Source organism: Poromitra crassiceps (assembly GCF_964638095.1).
Source record: "Poromitra crassiceps genome assembly, chromosome: 5".
NCBI classification, from domain to species: Eukaryota; Metazoa; Chordata; class Actinopteri; order Beryciformes; family Melamphaidae; genus Poromitra; species Poromitra crassiceps.
The window spans coordinates 46,622,732-46,643,241 of NC_139642.1; the positions used below are offsets into that span (position 1 = coordinate 46,622,732).

Consider the following 20,510-nt stretch of genomic DNA (forward strand, 5'->3'; position numbering starts at 1 on the left):
TGTCAGACCCGTATCCGCTCGGACCCGTGCTGAGCCCGCGCATGAGGTGTGGCTGTTCCACTCGCCTTCACTTTGGTGCAGGTCTGCAGTTCAAAGGGAGGGGGAGGGTGGGAGATCGTTATTGCCTGCTTCACTACAATGCACATCAGTTTAACTTAGGCTATACTGTAGGTGTCAAACACAATGAAGTAGCTTATACTTCAGTGCTCACTATCATTTATGGTAAAATATTAAGGAATATTTTAAAAGGATGTGTTAAAAGATATCAAATGACAATATTTTATAATATTTTATAAGCAGCCTGATATGTTGAGGTGGTACATAGATTTACTTATTTTAATTTAATTTGAATTAAAGGTCACGTAGCCTACAGACAACAGGTCGATCCACAGAAAGCAACAGTTTCCATTGCAGGTGATTAGTCTGAGTTGAGTAGTCGAGAGTGGTCACGTCGCTGTAATAACGTCTGCATACTGAGAGGTGACGGTTCAATTTATCAACACACACACACACACACACACACACACACACACACACACACACACACACACACACACACACACACACACACACACACACACACACACACACACACACACACACACACACACACACACACACACACAGTGTCGATGCCGTGCCTCAACAGGTAGGTCTGCCATTTAAAAAACCTCGAGGGGCAGATTAGGGATGGAGACGCTCAAATTAGGAAAAATAAATATCCACAATAGCTATCAAACTATCACAAATGACGAAAGCGAAAGTCACTCACTCAACGCACATATTCAAAGGACTCGTGTGACTGAGTGAGTTGGTCCTCTGATAGCCAGTATAGAATCTATAACGTTAGCCTGTTGTGTTGGACCACTCACCCACCGCGGGTTTAGTGATGCTGTCAGGCGGCATCCTCGCTCCTCACCCTCCTGAACTATCCGCACCATCAGAGCGCATCAGGTGCAGTCGCGCAACCCACCATCAGCCTACAACCAGACGAATCCTCGCACCTCGCTTATTTCGTGTTTAAGCAACACACTATGCCCGAAAAGCCATTTATCTAAAAACAAACAAGCAATATTACAGCCGGAACAAATTCTGGGTTCAATCAAGTTGAATCTCGATTGGACTGTAGGCAAACTTCGGGCGAATTCGACATGTGTTGTCCTTAGCCGAGGCGAACTTAAAGCAGCCCACCACGAAATTGACATTTATATTAATATATATTAAAAATAGTCGTCTGAAAAGTTAATCAGTTCAGATTCCCCTGTGTAAAATAATGTGTACAGGAAACACTGAGCAACAAGACAAGTCAAAGTATGAGCTGTCATACTTGTTCTTACCTCTATTTCCTAACGTCCTTCGCTGATTATCCAGGCAACATCATGGTTAGGCATTTCACAGTACCCGCTCCAAACTCACTGCTGCTCACAGTAAGCAAATCATCACCCAGGCGCCAGCGTCAAGCCCGCCACAACCAAAACACACGTCCGGTTACATCTTTCAAAATAAACCCGATCTCGACAACCAGGTGTTTCGAGAGACCACACCAGGGTGGTTTTAACAGGGGATATTTTCTAGTCTTTCAATTCCTCCAGTCAGGAGCAAGTTAGAAATCCATGTGTAAAATACATAGGTTGTAAAAATAAATACATACATATTTTTGAACCTGTCTATCTAGGATATTTAGGGAGGGAGGAATGTGTTTTTAATGAATAAGCCATCAAATAGTATTTTAGTAGCCTCAAATTTACCTGTCCAATTTTAATAATAAAATACCATACACCATAATGCAACATTATCTCTCTCCTTTTAAGTTTCTATAGTTTAATTCAGGGATACTCAACTTGCTTTGCCCGGGGGCCACGTAATGACAGGAGGCCAGGGGCCAGTTAATAAACAAACAACATTTTTCTGTAGCGGATGTAGGTTTTTGGGGTGTCAGCCGAAGTTTACTCTCACAATTGTGTGCACACTGAATAGTTAGTTACGTAGGCTACATAGGCCTACTGTAAGTGCCTGGGCAGCGATTGAGCAGGCGGCCATATTTGACAATTTAGCAGGAGCTCAGTCAAACTATTTAACCTTAGTTTTCATTGTGAAATAGGAAATTATCGGGGGGCCACTCTGCACCCTATCTGGCCCCCGGGCCGCAAGTTGAGTATCACTGGTTTAATTTAATGATCCAGATTCCCCCCGGGTCTGTGTAATGCTGGATTTTTGTGATGCTTCCTGATTTAAGATTGTAATTCAGGGCAGAGTCCCACAGACCAATAAGAAGCAAGTCCATCCTCAATGGTCTCTACATGCCAACGTGATGCCAACACATGCTGTCTAAATGAAAGCTAGGCCTACAGTTTTGTAGGTAATTGAGGCAAATAACAAATAAGTAGGCTATAGACGGTTTTAACTTGAAAACAAAAACATTCTAAATTGAACCCCCGCTCACTTCCTGTTGCAGCGTTTGCTATGGACATAAAAGAAAAAAAAACATTTAAGTGCAGGACTGACCATTCTGTGAAAACCGTCTATACAGCTGAGCGACGAAAACAAAAGTAACAATGTCGAGTGAATATTTCTGCAGTTTGCCAAATGCTGAGAAAAAGGAAGTGCTGTGGGGTTGCGCTCTGGTGAAAACCGTCTATAGGCTATTGAAAAACAAGGCCAAAATCATCAAAATGGTGTAGGCTATTTATAAAAAGGGACAATGAATTGAGATTTCAGAATATTCTTAGTGTTGTCTTTCCATTTTAATAATTTGCATATTGGAGTAAACATTAAAACTTAAACATTAAATAGGCTATTGCTAAGTGTTACACCATACAGACCTGAATTAATATTTCAAGTCAATTATTATTAACTGTTTTGAGGTGGTAAATCAGGAAATAAAGCAGGTATAGGCCTAACCGGTACCATTATGGTTCCCTTCCACACTGCCAGGGCCCTGTTAATGTTATTGGTTACACTTGCTTTACTTTATTTCCTGCTTTATCACCTCAAAAGAAAAGGGCAATTTTTTCATTATTTCATTTGATTATGGAGGCAGTATCGTCTCACTTCCGGTTTCACTCTGCCTGTCTGTGGCTGGTTTGACGCGGCTGCAAATCATCACCCAGGCGACGTCACGGCTTTGGATGATCGTCCTCTGTTCCTTGGCTGAAAACAGAGACATCTGCAGGGCATCTGACCAACCTGCCAGCAGAGACCAGAGACAGAGGGGGACTGACAGACTGTTATGACCACTTTGGTGCCCCATCATAACGGGTATCTGATGATGATTAATGCTGTTTGATACAAAGACCAAAGCAGTTTCTATTTATAAGTGAACTAAAGAGAAAACCTGGCAGCTGCAACAGAGCACAGTGCTGCCTGAGAAATAGGATGCCATGACAGGTCACAGTGTTGGCCACTTTGGGTATTGACACACACAGTTGGCAGCGCTGGTTTCAAGTCACATTAGTCTCAGTGTCAGTGTTTACTGAAGAAGAGTGATCAAACACAAACAGTGCTATTGAAGGTACCTGATGTTCTGCAGCCCAAAATATCAAGTACTATTACACCTAGGCATTACTATAGCCTGACTTTGCTCTTGGGCATGATGTAAGACTTATTTATTTACTCCTGTCTGTCTGGGCATTCAGCCAAGAGAATTTCAAACCCACCAAAACCCGTTTGCAGTGTAACCATTCTGTAAATAATCCTGTGAGTCCATGACATAGCGAAAACAAAGGAAGTCCAAGAAGGTATTTCCTGCCACCTAGTGTCGAAAATATTTCACTGCAGTCATGAAAAAGGAAAGGGAGAATCACATAAACTAATAATGGCACAAAGGGTCAGAACAGTATTAGATTCAGAAACCATGTTTTATTTTGTAAATGGGTTGGCACTCAGGCTGTACACAACAGATAATTTCTGAGTTTGACCCAATGAAACCAAAAGGAGCCTCCAGAGACAAGGGGAACAAGGTGGTCTGGTCTGGGGACAGTGCAGATTACAAGGTAAAGCCGGTAGTGACGTTTTGATATAATGAAAAGCCTTCTTCACTTCACTCGATTTGGCATTACATCTACACTGCAACTACTATCTAACATTTTAGAAAATATTGTCTTGTGTATCAGCTCGACCACCCTGCTTCCCTGCCACTGGTATCCCAAACTTGACAAGCAGCCACTCCTGGTGAGGGATTTTGTACAAAAGACACAAACTGAAAAATAAATTCAAAGACCACATTACAGAACACTTGAATAACAATCAGGGGGAAGAAAAGAAAAGATTGTGATTATGCCAGAACAAGCCCAAAGGTAACACTCTTAAACCAATATGAAATCTAGTTTGCCCCAAACAAACATGGGCATGTCTATCTGCATTGTAGTTATACGTTATGAAGTACTGACTGAATTCATGCCAAGACTCTTAACGTGTCCCTTCACTATAGATGGCAATACATAGTGCTGTGACCAGAGACGGACAGTTTCATACACTACACGTGTTATAATGACCACATTAGTCCATTTAGTGTACTTTTCTTCTGAAGATACAATATAAAAAACAATAGGCTAATCTCTCACGACAAAGCTATACAGATTATTATAGAAACTGATGACAACAAGACAATCTACTGACACACAGGCACAGTGCACAAGCTTGCAGGCAGGAATGGAAAATAAATTGTTCTAGTTTTAAATAGTACAAAAAGGCTTTTAATTTTTATTTTATTTATTTATATTTTTGCTTTAAAAGCACAACTGAAATAATGAAGGCAGGCATTTGATCTGCTTTTCATGTGAAGAAGATATCTATCAATTGATGCTCGAAACAAATAAATGGCATATAGTTAGCTCAAGATTATAAGACATTCGCTTGATTTGAGGTTCTCCAACCCTTGGATGACAGTTAGTAGTTCAATTGACAATTTGAGTTCAACGTGTACAATAGATATTACCGTATTTCATTTAGAGGCATATTTATTTTTAATTAACACTGTGGTAATGCAGGTATCAAACTGACTAACAGCTGATCCCTCAACCAGATCACTGTGGGCCAACGGAAATCTAATCATAACAAATCTATTGCAGTGGGATTCTTTTTGATTCACCCCCCCCCCCTCCCCCCCCGCAGATGGCTGTGTGTTAATAATGTATTATTATGGCCATAACACATTGTGGTTATAATTAAAAAAGAATGAACTGAGGCCTATGTTTAATACGTAAATGACAACATATCTGTGAGAGATAAACATCCCCACAACAGACAGTGAAACAATAACCCTTGCAAACAAAACATTACAACCACTTGCAGGTCAGTCATGCAAAACAAGCTATTCAGTAAGACTAGCCCTCAAATTATAATTTAAAATAAAAAAAGGCAAACAGTTTTACATTTGAACAGCGTAACAAGAAAAAAAAACAGTTTCAATATAGTCAGTTTTTTTTATATATGTATATATTTTCCATAATAATTAAATGCTTATGTGCAACCGTACTTCAAACTCTAAGCACAACAGAAACTACAGTCTAATCCCATCTCTTCACCAAGCGATCATTATAATAAGAGTTTGTTCTTGTCCTGACTGGTTAAATAAAATAACAATAAAAAAATAAAAGTAAATCTCTCATGACCTAAATCTAGAACTCCTTGGGTGTAGTGAACGTGGTATCTTAACTGAAACCAGAAACCACAGCACACTCACGGTGCTCTAACCAATCTATAAAGTACAGGTGTATGTTGTTCTGAATATGCAGTTAAGGGCACTGGAAATCAAAACTCCTGCAGTGTTTCTTGCTGCTGCAACTGTTTTGGATGGGCTGGTGTTTCCCTGCCCCATCACGCTTTGCTCTCGCTGAGATCTGTCTGTATGACATTGTTGTGTTCTGCTGTTTTCTCCATCAGGGCGTTTGATAATTCTGTCTCGTCTCCTTTATCTTTCTCATCAGAAAAAATACGCCTGAAATTGGAAAGGGAAAAAGAGGCAAAGTATAAAACAACAATCTGTTCACCCCTGGCGAGAAAACAGAAGAATACAGGAAAAAACAAAAAAACAAACCGACATTTCTGTTGAACACAACCATAAACATTTCTTCACTATGAGATCTTTGCCGAATATGTAAGAAGACTTGATACATATTTATGAGTCCTCTTACATATTTCTTCACCACCTTGACAACACAGTCAGGATAAAAACTGAGCAGACAGATAATGAGATACCCTTATAGCTCATCATATGTTAATATACACAGCATTTAGAAAATACTATGTATTAATCAGTTTAGTGCTACTTCAAAGCGACTGATAGGACAGTAAATGAGTGGTAGCTGTGGCAGAGTGTGGTATGTCCATGCAGGTTAAAGCGGTGAAGAGCAGTTGCTACAGTGTATCCTGCCTGAAGCTCCTCTACTTCCTAGGCTTCAGCGCAGGGCAAACACCTGGCCTCCCTTTGATCTCTTTAGCAGAGCTGTGGAATTAGTGAGGATTGAGGCAACGCTCAGAGACTCACACTATAACTTGCTGTCCTGAGTCAAAGTAGTGTGTCATTAAACTAATTAACTGTGTAGCGTGCTGCAAAAGTAAAGAACCGCAGAGGGGAGCTGTCACACACAAGCACAAAAAAACAAACAGAACCGTCATACCTCTCTTCTACCACAATCCACAAGATTTCTAATGATCACAATGTCATTATGTCATTACCACAGTTTACCATTAGTGGCTCATATCGTGTGGTCAATGGCACGATGCGGTGGTGAATGAATGGGCATACATGTTACACGCACACACACACACACAGAGAGAGAGATAAACCTCTAGAGGGAGCCGTACTCGTCGTTGACAGGAGGAGCAGTCTTGGCCAGACTCTCTGAAGCCTCCAGAGCTGGGCCTGAGGGGGGGAGGTCTGCTCCGTCTCCGTTGGGCAGAGAGGGGGGGCTGTCCAGGCTAATAAGGTCTGGTGGGGACCTCCCTTTCCCGTTTGTCATCTCTAGCTCTAACTCTGCATTTTTGGGCCGTGTGACGTGAGGTGCGCTCAGGTTCGGGGACTGAAAGGTGTACATGTCGGATGTGAGGAAGTCGTGGTTAGCGACGGGTGCGTCGAGGCTAGCTACAGAAGAGGCAGGGGTGGCCAAAGCGGCACTTGGGACGGCGGAAACGGGAGTGAGGAAATCCACAACTAGAGGAGCAGATGCTTCAGCGTCCAGGACTTCATGGGCATTGTGGACAACTGAAGGAGAGATAGTGGCAGTGGGAGCTTTAGGGGCAAAGGTGGCATCTTTGGCAGGAGCTGCATTATGGTGGACAGCCTGGTCGATAGGGTCATCGGTGCCAAAGGAAGTAAGGCTAAGCCCACTGGTGTCCTGGGCAGTGCTATTCAAATCAAAGGGAGTCAGGCTAAGCCCACTGGTGTCCTGGGCAGTGCTATTACAATCTGGCTCTGGTTTATTAGTGGCAGTAGCTGCTGGAGTGGAGGCAGTTTGCACTGGTGTCTCGGTGTCTAGGGCTACAGGAGGTGGCTGGGTGGAGAGCTGGGTGACTGGGGGACTAGGAGCGGGTTTCTTGGTGTCTAGAGTGGGAGAGGCAGATGCAGAAGACGTAGCGAGTGCAGATACCGGGGAGCTACGGTTAGCCTTCAGCAAGGCCAGTTTGGGAGAGTTCCTACGCTTTGGTGGTATCGGCGTGGCAGACTTTTGAGTTCGTTCAGGTGTACAAGAAGGTGTGGCCATTTTCTCCTCGGCTTCTGGGGTGTTATTTTCTCTTTGTTCCGCTATTCTCGCCGTGACCGCGGAGTTGGAAATGAGGGGGTTTGGTGGGGCTGTGTTGGATTCTGGGGTGGGGGCCGGAGCCGGGACGGGCGTGGGCGAGGGGTCGTTGGCCGGGGTGGACAGGCTACAAGTAAGGGTAGTGCTCTCGCTACTGGGGCTGTCCTGAGCGCGGTCAAAGGTGCCAGTGGCTGTGTCAGAGATGGTGGCTACGGAGGAGAGGGTGTCCAGTGTCAGAGCAGCAGTGTAAGCCGCCAGCCTGAGAGAGCAGGGGAGAGAACAGAGACACACAGACTAGACACCAGGGTGACTGTGGCAGAGGAAGGGTGGCCAAGAGAAGCATGCAGAGGGTTAGTCGAGTTTATCGATTCACACAAACACAGAGCGAGCAAACCACAACGACCACTAGGCCTAGTGAGAAAAAAGAGAACTGAAAAGACACATCGGGTTTCATGCTGTGAGTGGACATTAAAGGATACGGCCCATACACACACCAACATGGAGTACAGTGAACTAGGAAAACTGTCAATGTACTAAGAAGCACCAGTATTCCTGGAGAACACTAGAACACCACGCATAACCACCTGTAGGGTTGAACAGTACCAGTGACACAATCTCCTTATAAAATCACACTTTTCTCTACAACGCTGATATGAGCTGTGGCTTGCTGAGGTCGTCAAATCACTTAATACAAGTAGACCACGCTCAAGAGGACAAAAGCCTGTCCATGTCTTTAGCTGGTATTGCTTCAACCTTGATACTGTAAAAAAAGATGAGGCAAAAAAAAAACCCTACGGCTGGAAAAGAAACACATATAAAGTGCAATAATCCCTGTGAAAGGGAATAAAAACAGATCGCCTCAACAGAAAACAACACAAATTCAGTGGACTCCACTCAAGAATCACCAACACATTTCCTTTGTTGTATTAACTCAATGGGTGAGGGTCAAATTGTAATCGCGTTGAATAATATGAGAATTGTTCTATGAAGTGGAGTGCAATGTACAGTGGTTAAAAAGACTTGAAAGGTAAAAATAATGCATGTATAAGTCCGATTCTACTCACTCTGGCTCTGTGAGGGGCGTGGTCTCATTGGGTTCTGTCGGCCCTCCTGCGTTATGATTTGCTGTGACCTCATCATCCGTTCTGACTTCCACTATTGGCTCTTTCGACTCGTCCTTCCTGTAGGACAGAAATATTCTGTGATGAATATCTGTGGGAAATGTCAACAGATTATTTTATTTCACACAATGGTTGGTTCTGCTGCAGTGAACATAACGAAAATGTGATGCAAGAGCAGTACAATAGACAGAGATTATGGTTACAGACAACTGAATGACCCAATCAAAGTAGTCTGAGATATTTGATGAGGGTCACTGTTCACATACAAAGGGAGGCCATGTTGCTTGTGGTTTCCATATCTATACCATCTAATCTTTGTCGTTTCCATGGCATATACTGTACCATCTAATCTTTTAATTATGCCCTTCCTTAAAGTTGAGTGGAATCTGTTGCATACAATGTTCTATAGATGAATATGTTATGGCAACATCCCACTCTTTCATACTTGAAATCCACCCTAAAATACTTTACTCTTAACAACAGCTACAGGTCATGTATCTTGTTATTTCTGGGTTCATTTTGTCATTTGGTGGTGTAGGCCTATTTTACTTACCGTAGTTATTCCCATGGATAAGTGGCCAAACATAGATGATGCTGTGATGTTATATTTCCTGTGCAGCTAGAATGGAGTTTAATAGGCGACAATATTTCTATGATCTCAGATATGAACAGTTTTGGTGTCAGCCCCTCAGACTCAAAGAGCAAGAGCTTCTTTCTATACTCATCATTTTGCACCAATGCTCAACAATCATCAAAGTAGAAATCCATCACATAAGAGGCAGTGAGACAGATTTCTCCACCGACACTAGTAGCCTAAATAGACCAGAATGCAAAGCAGCCAGATTTTGCGTAAGGGGCGAAACTCTCGCTTTTTCTTAACTGTAAAATATCTTGCTCTGCGATCTGTTGCTCTCTCCACCTGCACTCAAAACCTCCTGCTGAAATGCTCAGGCATGTTCAGGAAGTTCTCCGGGGGTTCTCAAGAGGCATTCTGGGAAATCAGGTAATCATTAACTGGAGTGGAAGAGGCAGGTTGAGTGGGTCTGTAAAAAAGGACCTCTCATACCGACTGTTTAGACCATACACAGTTGAGTGGCACCGAAGACGGTGGTCCAGTCCATGACATCAGCTCGTTAGGTCGCCGGTTCGAATCTGGCCTGTGGGTGTTCCAATGTGTATGGTCTCATTAGTCACTATGAGAGGGCCTTTTCTAGAGGGTCTAACAAAAAGATGAATGACAACAGTTCATTCTAAAGAGACTTCTAGAATGCATCGAAGATCAACGATCGGCTGATGCACAACAGTGTGAGAGTCACATTGAACGGCATAACTGTGCAATATTTAAAACATATCTGTATTTAAGCCTTTGTGCAACATCCACTTTTTTTTTTTTTTACCACGCACAAGGTATTTTGGGGTGAGTCATTCAGTCAGTCATAATGTCACGGAAAGGACACTTATTTTGTCCGTGACTACGCCATTCTACGTGCGATCAGGCTGAAACTTTCAGGAAGTGTAAAGAGCAACCATGCGGGTGCCGGATTTTTTAATTAGGGCAGATTCATTGCCCTAAGGCTGATTGCCCTAAGGCTGAAGCTATAGTTCAGTGATGTCATCAGTGATGATGTCATCAGTCTGAGGCTCACGAGAGACTGAGGGAGAGGGAGAGAGAGAGACTGAGGGAGAGAGAGAGAAGAGAGGGAGAGAGACTGAGGGAGAGGCAGAGAGACTGAGGGAGAGGCAGAGAGAGGAGAGGGAGAGAGACTGAGGGAGAGAGAGAGAAGAGAGGGAGAGAGACTGAGGGAGAGGCAGAGAGACTGAGGGAGAGGCAGAGAGAGGAGAGGGAGAGAGACTGAGGGAGAGAGGAGAGGGAGAGAGACTGAGGGAGAGCGAGAGGGAGACATTGCATGGGCGCCAATAGGGCAGGCAAGGCCACGCAGCAGCCAAGCTGCGGGTGAGGCCGCGCAGCGGGCGAGCTGCAGGACGGGCAGCGGCCGAGCCTAGGAATCGAGCGCGCGAGATGCCTAGTATATTAAAATAGACACTTTACACCACACTTATTCTACTACTGTAATTTTTTTTCTAATGTCTAAATGTACCCTTCTTGCCTTGCCTGTTTTTGACTTGTGCATACCTTTCTTTCTTCTTTTTATTCTGTATGTGAGAGCAAAGCTAACCGGAGTCCAATTCCTTGTAAGTGTACATACTTGGCAAATAAAGCCGATTCTGATTCCGATATCTGAGGGTGGAATTTCCCTTTTAATGATTTGAGCAAACAACCTTCTACATCTTGGCATTCTTCTTTAAAATTGAAATAAAGGAACTAAATGGCGACATTACCCCCTTATGTGTGGAAAGAATACATGCACCAGAGTTCAAAAGGGACCGTAGAATTTTCACCCTGACCGAGGCTGATTGGATTATTCGACTGTGACTGACGTGTTTATCTGAGGTGTGCCAGGCTGCATGCAAATGTACGCAGTGATACTCACATGAAGGCAGCCTTGCCCTCTTCCATGTCATGTCCTTTGGTTCCGGTGCCTGGTTTTCCGCAGAGGCACATGATGAGGCCACATTTGTTGACAAAGAAACAGGTGACGTCCACGGCCAGGAGCAGCAGCACAAACACTACAACCAGGATCCCCCCCCACACGATGATGCCCTTAGATAGAGCGCTCTCTTCGCCCAAATCTGCCAGAGAAGAGACAGAGAGGACAGCACTGAGGGGCTGTAGCGTGACACAGCTTAATAGAAGGAGTCTTGAAGAATGTGCGACTGCTACCGCTAATGGTTTCGTAAAACAGAAACAACTCACCTGCTACGAACACCGCCATTATGCTCTAGACTGCGGGTCTCAGCGTGTATTGAGATGCAATGTGCTGGATTTGTGTGTAATGTTCTGTATCACTTCTACTCAATCACTTAGATAACTTCATCTCAAACATGAGGCGTGTTTAGGAATTAAGTGTGACACCGGCTGTCCTTCAAAAACAAAATAAAAAACAATTCAATTATATTAAACCCATTTATTTGGTATTAGACAGAAAGAAGAAAACCGGAAGAAAGCTTGCAATATGTTGCTATGTTGCTATTTCACACTGCTATGATGTGTCTTCACTGTTTGTGTCTAAGTTACCTTGGCCACCTTGTGATTCAACTCGTTAGATATCAATAATCAGCAGGTCATCAAAGTCTACTTGAGATTTAGATGCAGTTGAGAAAAACCCAATCAAATGATAAACAATGTATAAAAAAAACATAGGTACTTTTGAATGAGACTTGATATGTATTAAATAAATGAGATACATCTGGACATTTTCCTTAGTAATCAACACAAGAAGTTGCAATTAATTACATATCAACACCACCTATGATAGTTCTGTATACACTACAGCTTGTCAAACCATTAATATATCAACACTTGGTATTCTGTTAGTTGTTTCCGATCTCAATCATGTAAAAGTTAATATTACAAATCTTTACATACAGTACATATCATTTTGTGAGTGATAAAACAATATAATACATTGTTTATGTAAACTGACATGTCCAGCACTCAGCATTCACTCAGTATTCTGTGCACAGTGCTATTGTTTATATATATATATATATATATATATATATATATATATATATATATATATATATATATATATATATATATATATATACTGTATGTCATTTGAATTACACTATTGTTCATTACTGTAAACTGGCACTCCTTTCTGTTGTACTGAGGACTGGCTGTGCTATGCTGAGCAGAGTGGATCTGTAGGAGATGGAAGAGTCCACTGCCTTTGGTTCAGTGCATCTGTCTGGTCTGTGCTGTAGCTACTGAGCAGCGCTTTTCACCCGCTAACAGGGACGCGTCTGTCTTGGACAAAGTCTGCTTAGGGAGTGAACGCATTCAGAGAGACAGCCAGGCCAGAGAAAGGCAAGCTCTCCTCTGTAGTCATTGTGTGAATCTGCCCACGAACTATGAAAGCAGGAAGACGGTGATGAGGGACAGGATGAGTGATGCCAAAGTGTATGTCACAGACGGACAGCCCTGAGAGACTGGGGACAGACAGCACACCCCCCGAGCCACACCCAAATACACACAGGTCAGGACGGAAATGTCCAGGTGGTCCACCACACCAATGTCCAGGACCAGGCAAGAGTGCAGGAACATTGAGAGAGGGACAGAGAGAACGGGAAAGAGAATAAAGGAGGGGGGAAATGAAGGGAAACAAATAGGAAAGAAGGGTGGGGAAAACGGAGGAAGAGAGAAACGTGAAAATGTGTCAGGTCTGAAAACCAAAAAAAGTGAAACAGAGAGAAAATAAAGGAAAATATATATATACACAACAACACATCAAAACAAAAGCACAGCACAAGGGGAGACACCATTATCCACTAGATGGTGACTCAGTGGTGGGTGAGTGGGATGTGCGTTAGACTGGAAAATGAATTAGAAAACAAAAAAGAACAACAACAAAAAAACAAATGTGTGAAGAAGAGATAAGGGTCTGCTGCAATGTTTCAACAAAGCACTCTGTATTGTCTAGATTAGAATTATTAGGGTAGTTGACAAGCTGTGTGGTTTTGCTGGTGTGGGTAAGTTTCGTTAGTTAATTGTTATCAACGGCCATTCAAGTAAGTACAAACAGGCTGCTTCCACACAAAGGCCCAATCCCAATAGCCCTGCCACCCTACCACTTACCCCTACCCGTCCGCTTTGTGCATTCACACGTACGGGTAGGGTGTCCCGTTTATTTTGAGGACCAAGGACCATTTCCTAGGTAAAGATTTCAACCGATGCCCCTTGTGGCTCCGTTTTGAAGGGCAAGGGGGAACGCGAGGGCCACTCCAAAACAAGAGGTAGGGGTAAAAATAAGAAATGGGATTGGGCCCAAGTATCCAGTCAGCAACAGCTATTAAACACTAAACAAAGCTGAAGGAAACACTGCAATAATTCAGGGGAAATTGTTTTATTCTTCAAGTGTCTGTCCCTGTTCTGCAAGAGCAAACTCAAACTCATTTAGTTAGCAAGGTGCTGTCAAAGACCATTTTGAAGGGAGTAAAATCAGACGGAAAATCATTTTTGGCACACCATTGTCCCAGGAAATCAAATCCCCCTCCCTCCCTGTGAATTGATTCACCTTTCAGAGCTGAAAATATGACCCCCTGCTGTGTTGGAGCTTTGAGTTGGGCTCCTCAGGTCTGTGTGTAATAGGACCCCCTGCTGTGTTGGAGCTTTGAGTTGGGCTCCTCAGGTCTGTGTGTAATAGGACCCCCTGCTGTGTTGGAGCTTTGAGTTGGGCTCCTCAGGTCTGTGTGTAATAGGACCCCCTGCTGTGATGGAGCTTTGAGTTGGGCTCCTCAGGTCTGTGTGTTTAGTGGCTCCTCGGGTCTGTGTGTTTAGTGGCTCCTCAGAGCTGTGTGTTTAGTGGCTCCTCAGGGCTGTGTGTTTAGTGCCGGTGTGAGTGAGTGTCCTGAGGGAGGCTACCTGGGATGGGAGCTGGCTCTGTGAGCGTGGTGAAGGACAGCACTGCTGGCTGGGACTTGCCCTTCTGATTCTCTGCCACCACGTAGACGCTGTAGTCCGTGTTCCACTCCAAATCGTTCAGAAGCACGTGCTGGCTGCTGCTGGGCTGCCGGAGCTCTGGCTTCCACTCGGACACCTGTTTCTGAGGGTGCACACAAAACACATCATTGAGTTAGAATGAAGGCTTGAACAGTACAAGAAGTAGACTAGAATGGTTCCACTTGAAATAACATACTACATACTATTACATACTGTATTTGGAAATGGCAGCACTAGAGCTTGGCTAGAAGTCCCATACTCACTGGTTTGTAGCGGATGAGATAATGGAGGATGGGTGAGCCGCCGTCATCCTGCTTGATCCAGCTGACTTTGATGGAGTTGCCTTTGGGTTGAAGTATCCCTTCCAGCTTAGGAGGATTTGGATTCCCTATATGCACACAAGAGCAACATATGGGTTATTTAAAGGTTGGTTTAAAGGATGCAGAGAACTAGACGTCATGTTCATTGTATTGGGAGGAGCAGAGGCAATTCTGTGATTCCACCAGTACCTTTACAAATATGGTCGGGGGGAAAGCCTTGGTTAGAAATGAAAGCAAAGTCCCAACATCTGAAACTGGTCCCTCTCGTCGTCGTCGTTGTCATTTTAGCATAGTTGTCTTTCTTTTATCACTTGCCTCCAGACAGTTGTCTCAAGTCAGTCTAATAATGAAACGAGGCAGATGCCATGCTTATCTGATTCAGTCTGTGAGCTGCTGACTGACATTCAATTGGCATGAAATTGCTGACTGACATTCACCAGTGTCATATGAGGCTTTGGGGAGAGCGTTGTTTGACTCACTGACTGAAATGTTTTTGTAGGATTTTCATTTTGTCGCATAACAAATAGGCTCGCCTGCAAAGATGAATACAATACAAACGACTTGAGATGGACTATGCTAATGTTTGACACCTTTTAACTTAAATGACTGATTGCAATATTTTATATTAGCGTTATATTAAATAATTCCGTTTGAACACATAATCATTTATTGATGACTTCAGTGTGGGGTGACTCATAATATTGATGACAATAAATGCGAGGTGACTTGTGCAAAATATTGATTTGCAACCGAAACACGAACCGAAACGGCAACTGCAGGACTAGAAACAACAGGAAGGATGTGCATGGTGGGTGGTTAACCCTCATAAGCTTCATCATGTCATTGCTTGTCATTATGACCTTGTGTGATTGGACTGATCCATGTTAGTTGAGGTAGCCTGTAATGCATGGAATTCAGCCTCAGGTTAAACATGATAAACAAGATGGCTTCAGATGGGCAGAAATTGATTATGATTTTCTTGTGATTAGTAAATGGATTATTACATTGTTGACTTACAGTAACACTATGAGGGAGAGGTAACATCAAGCAAGTACTGGTACTTAGTATCTGGTTGATGCAGATACACTGCATAGCACTCCTGACTCGTTTTACTGTGAAGACAGATCTTTGATTGATCCAGATCTCCAGAGGCAACAATCTACATGACCGGTTAACAGGAATGAAGCGGACATGTGTTAAACGTTTGCGTATAAGCAAAAGAATGTGTTGCTTAAAGCATTAGTGGGAGGAGCTCCAGTACAGTTATGTGTTGCTTAAAGTCCCTGGAAACCAGAAATATTTCTTTATTATTTAGCATTTTGAGTTCATCACATCACAGGACCCTATGTTAACTCATTGAGTGCCAGCCACTTTTGGAGAACGGACGCTCCCAGTGCCAGAGTTTCAGAGCGTTTTCAGTGATTTCTCGAGGCCCACAGAATATTGTGTGATATTACTATGTAAACACTGAACACGCACAAAGAACGATGAGACTCTATTCTATCATCTGCAAAAAAAAGTTTATTGATCCCATTTTCCGTTCTTTAGTTATGAGCCGGAGAAGATAGCTTGATTCATCCAAAAAAAGCAATTTTTTTCTAGAAGCTGAGATAATTGGCCTTTTGTGAAATTAATCATTTCAAGCACATCACTGACTCTGAAGCTAATCTTTTCTAATGTAGTCACACCTCAAAAATAATTTCCTTCAATAAAACAGTTTAGGCCAGGGAATTTTGTTTGGCAGAATAATATTTTTAGCTACAACCAGCAGCGCTGGCCCCTGCGTGCGCTGCTGGTTGCAGCTTCTTGCTGGTTTTGATTTGCTGCTGGTGGGTATCGGATATTCTGGCTTGCGTTTGTCAATCCTGTCCTGCTGCCTGGGTCTGTCTGGGTGTTGCGTGCTGCTCTGCGTGCCCCCCCCCCCCCCCCCCCCGCCCCGCCCCGCCCCGCCCCGCCTCGCCTCAACTGCACACTCCTCCTCCTGTCTGTGGTGGCTCTCTGCTGAGTTTGCTGTGCGCACAGTGAAGGGTGCGGAACAGCCAGGCTTTTTTACAGCGTTCCGCGTGTGTTTGTCACCGGCAACGATGCTTCCAGTTGAGAATAATAACAACTCCACGGTGTGGATGTGCAGATGTGCTGTCGCAACCGACACGGAGCGGCTCAATTGTGGGAGCAGATTGGCTGCTGCAGGCACAGCTGCAGTAACGTGCTTCAGCATATCGATGCATACGGATGCGATGCGATTTCCGTTTCCATAAGACTTCTTCTTTGTTTTTTCCTTGCCTTTCTGTTATGTGGAGAGCACTGTCGCCACCTAAGGGTTCTGTAAAATAGGTTATAGACCTCCAATAGCTACAATAGTTGTACCAGAGATGTATCAGGGATTGATCCACGTCCCACCGTCAAAAAACGCAATTGACGACAACCGTCGTCATTGGCACTCTACGTCAGTATTTGAATTGACGACAGCTGTCGTCATTGGCATTCAATGAGTTAATAAGCCACCAGCCAAATTTGAACGATGATGAACGTCGCAAAGTATATAAATTTAGGTTTGACAGTCATGGCAAAAGTCATGAGAATCAATTAGTTTTTAGAGTGTATTTTCTCCCGCGGACTGTGTGGGCGTGTCCCGTCTGCAGCAGGGAAATTTCTCTCTCTCTCTGTCTCGGAGGAGACCTCTCTCTCGGAGAGAGAGAGAGAGAAGGAAAGAGTGTGTGTGTGTGTGTGTGTTCGCGCGTTGCTCCGCGCATAGCGTACTGAGAGGAAGAGATCTCTGCTCAGCGCTTCTGTCTCCCTCCCACTCTGTGTGCTGTGTGTCGAGCGGTGCTGTGTGTCGAGCGCTATGCTGCCTTCTCTCTCTCTCTAGTCCAGAGAGAGAGAGAGAGAGAGAGAGAGAGAGCAGGCAGGCAGCATAGCGCTCGACACACAGCACACAGAGTGGGAGGGAGACAGACAGACACTGAGCGAGCGCTGTGGGGCAAAGAACGGACAAAAGGAGAAGGGCGGATACAAAGGTTATATAGAGCTTATGACGTCATAAGCTCCTGCATTTTAGCACCTCGCGCACTGCTCTCTTCAATGAGGAAGTACCTTGTAGAATCTTGTAGGAAAGTGTCGATTTTAAGGCTTTGGGTTGAAAGTAATGTATAATAATTTCTGAGGCACACAATTACTAACATAAGACCCTAAATAACATAGTTAGAACGTTTTTTGTGGATTTTGGTTTCCAGGGACTTTAAAGCATTAGTGGGAGGAGCTCCAGTACAGTTAGGATTCTTCTTGTGAAAATCTGGAACATTGAGTTACCTTCTGCAGAGTGGAGGAGATCATCAGCACCATGCAAGCCAAATAACAGTCACATGAATTGTTGCACGCGTGTGATTGGTTGAAAGGAAAGTGGGGGAGAAGTAACATGAAAGATATAATTGACAACAAACCATGGAGAGGGAAAACAAAGTTAAAAGACCTAACAGACAAACTAAAAGAGAAAGACACAGTAATAAACACAACAGCACAGACAGCTTTCCTCTGTATGGGATCAGTAGGTGGGAAGTGCAGGAGACATTCAGACAGCTTTATCTTCCCCACTAAGGCTATAATTTGCAATGCGATTGATTAATCAATGCTGATGATTCAATCCAAGCATAAACCTCCCCTAGTGACATCAAAACAGCTGAAACCAGAGGGAAATGTGCAGCGTTTGTAATGCTGTAGTATTAAAAATACTGATGATGCATCACTAATTACAAATCACATTGATAATGAAATGCATATCTCTGGATAATTAACTACGCTGTCAACTCATGAGATTTAGGTGAAATAAAATGCACATGAAATAGGCACAGGTTAGTTTATATTCATATTCAGGCCATACAAGGCCATATTGTTCCAACGAGCAATATAATGGTTTGCTAGGCTATGTTGTCAAATAATTACTGATTCGGCTACACAGCAGGGGTGATGGGATTGTCCTGGGGATACAAGCAGCTAGTTAAAAACTAATCATCTACACTACATCTACAATCATCTCCACTATGGAACAAACCTGTGTCTTCAGTGAAAAAATGAATTACGTCATCTAGGAACATGAAAGAAAAGATATCAGGCAATCAGAATCAGTGTCTTCTTCACAAATTGCTGCCTTTATCGCTATAATAACACTTCACTGAGGCATTTAACTGGGCCAATTCCTGGCAAGAATGGACAACAACAAAAAACAGCTAAGGAAAGAAAAACACATTTCATGATGGCCACACTTCAGGTGTGGCTACTATGCTGAAATAGTGAAACCAAACTACACAAAGTACAGACCATAAACCATAACACAGCAGTCATACATATGTCAATAGTTTTGTACACCAAATCAGAAAAATGCCAACCACAGACACTATTTTATTGACTTTTGGTTTGCTTTAGGTTGGTTTAGTTTTGATCATGTCAGATAATATATTATTTGTTGACAGTGAGCTTCCCTCTAGCCAGTAAGACAGAACATGTCAATAAAAACACAGGGATAGTGCTCTATAGGCACCAATAACTTCGGCTGTATATGAACATTGATGTTGAAATAAATAAATATGTTTATCACAAAAATGTCAATCTTGGTTGGTGTGCTACTAGGCATATGCTCCCCAGCTGGTGCAGTTCTCAGTATTCTGGGTACTGAATATTACATAGCATGCTGGAAGATGTGTGTGTCTCCCCCCCCTCTCCCTCCTTTCCCGCTGCATTTGACAAACATCCCCGGAAAACCCACTGAGAGAATGTACTGTAAGTGTGTAGGTGCTGAGAAAACATTTCCACGCAATATTATCTACTTCTACTTTTAGTGCAAATATTTGAGCTTCTGCACTGTCTCAGTCTCTGCTGCCCCACCCCCCACTCCCCACTTCCCACTTCCCACTTCATCACCTTAAATTTTGAAGTCCCACTGTGGCGTTCCCATCAGCCACGCTTAGTCATGCACAGGGAGGAGAGCAACTCCCTCATTCAAAGTGATTTGTCAACCTAATTAGAGTTTTAATGGAAGCTATCTCCATCTCAGCAGAAACCAAGAGCACATACAGCCACGGGATCTTTATTTGATTCAATCAAGAGATAATAGAAAGCTTCTTTGTTTCAATAAACACTAACGAAACGGCAATTCAAACCTGTAACGAAATAAAAAGAGTTATTCTGAAACACCACTTAAAACGATGGCTCGGGCAAAGAGAGAGGAAGCACTTACTTGTGAAAGAATAGCCTGATCGATACAACAGCAACATAAAGAAATGGAGGAAAAGATGGGTGAATAAAACTATAACATGAAAAATATGAGGAGTCAATCAGCATACAACTCTTAAGGAGGTCCAGCAATAGAAATGGGATCGATTTGGAGTCAACATGTGCAATCCATTCTCAACCACCAAGGGGCTCCTCTCCTGACACATACATACACAACCATTAGAGGGGGCTAAAAACTAAGTAATGCGGGGAAGATTAAATTCAAGGTTGGCTTTTATCAAAGCAAGAAAAATTACAATCCTTCTCTCCTTCATTATGATGTCATGTGCCTAATACAAGAAACCCAAGCAATGGATGATGCATGATTATGCAATGGGACCCAAATCTGACCTCAGTGATAAAATCTGAATCCAATGGTAAAATTGTAAAAAAAAGAAAAAGAAAAAAAAGCGAGAGAGAAAATAAGTGTTTTTTTTTGTCAGTTTTATTCTTAGTCTGAGTCATAATAAACCAAAAAGTCAGGCGACAATGGGGGGGG

At 43.2% G+C, this 20,510-nt stretch overlaps 1 protein-coding gene across 1 annotated transcript in view; it reads right to left on the bottom strand.

The window, feature by feature from the left end:
- Nucleotides 1-5,817: 5,817 nt before the first annotated feature.
- The window catches only part of ncam1b (neural cell adhesion molecule 1b), a gene marked incomplete at both ends in the record, with an annotated part of 133,413 nt that continues 118,720 nt past the window's right edge, over nt 5,818-20,510 (bottom strand). The window contains 6 exons of the mRNA XM_083636710.1: nt 5,818-5,938; nt 6,808-7,998; nt 8,804-8,920; nt 11,353-11,551; nt 14,349-14,529; nt 14,690-14,814. Of these exons, the coding sequence (XP_083492836.1) occupies nt 5,818-5,938; nt 6,808-7,998; nt 8,804-8,920; nt 11,353-11,551; nt 14,349-14,529; nt 14,690-14,814 (1,934 nt within the window). The remainder of the gene's footprint in view (nt 5,939-6,807; nt 7,999-8,803; nt 8,921-11,352; nt 11,552-14,348; nt 14,530-14,689; nt 14,815-20,510) is intronic.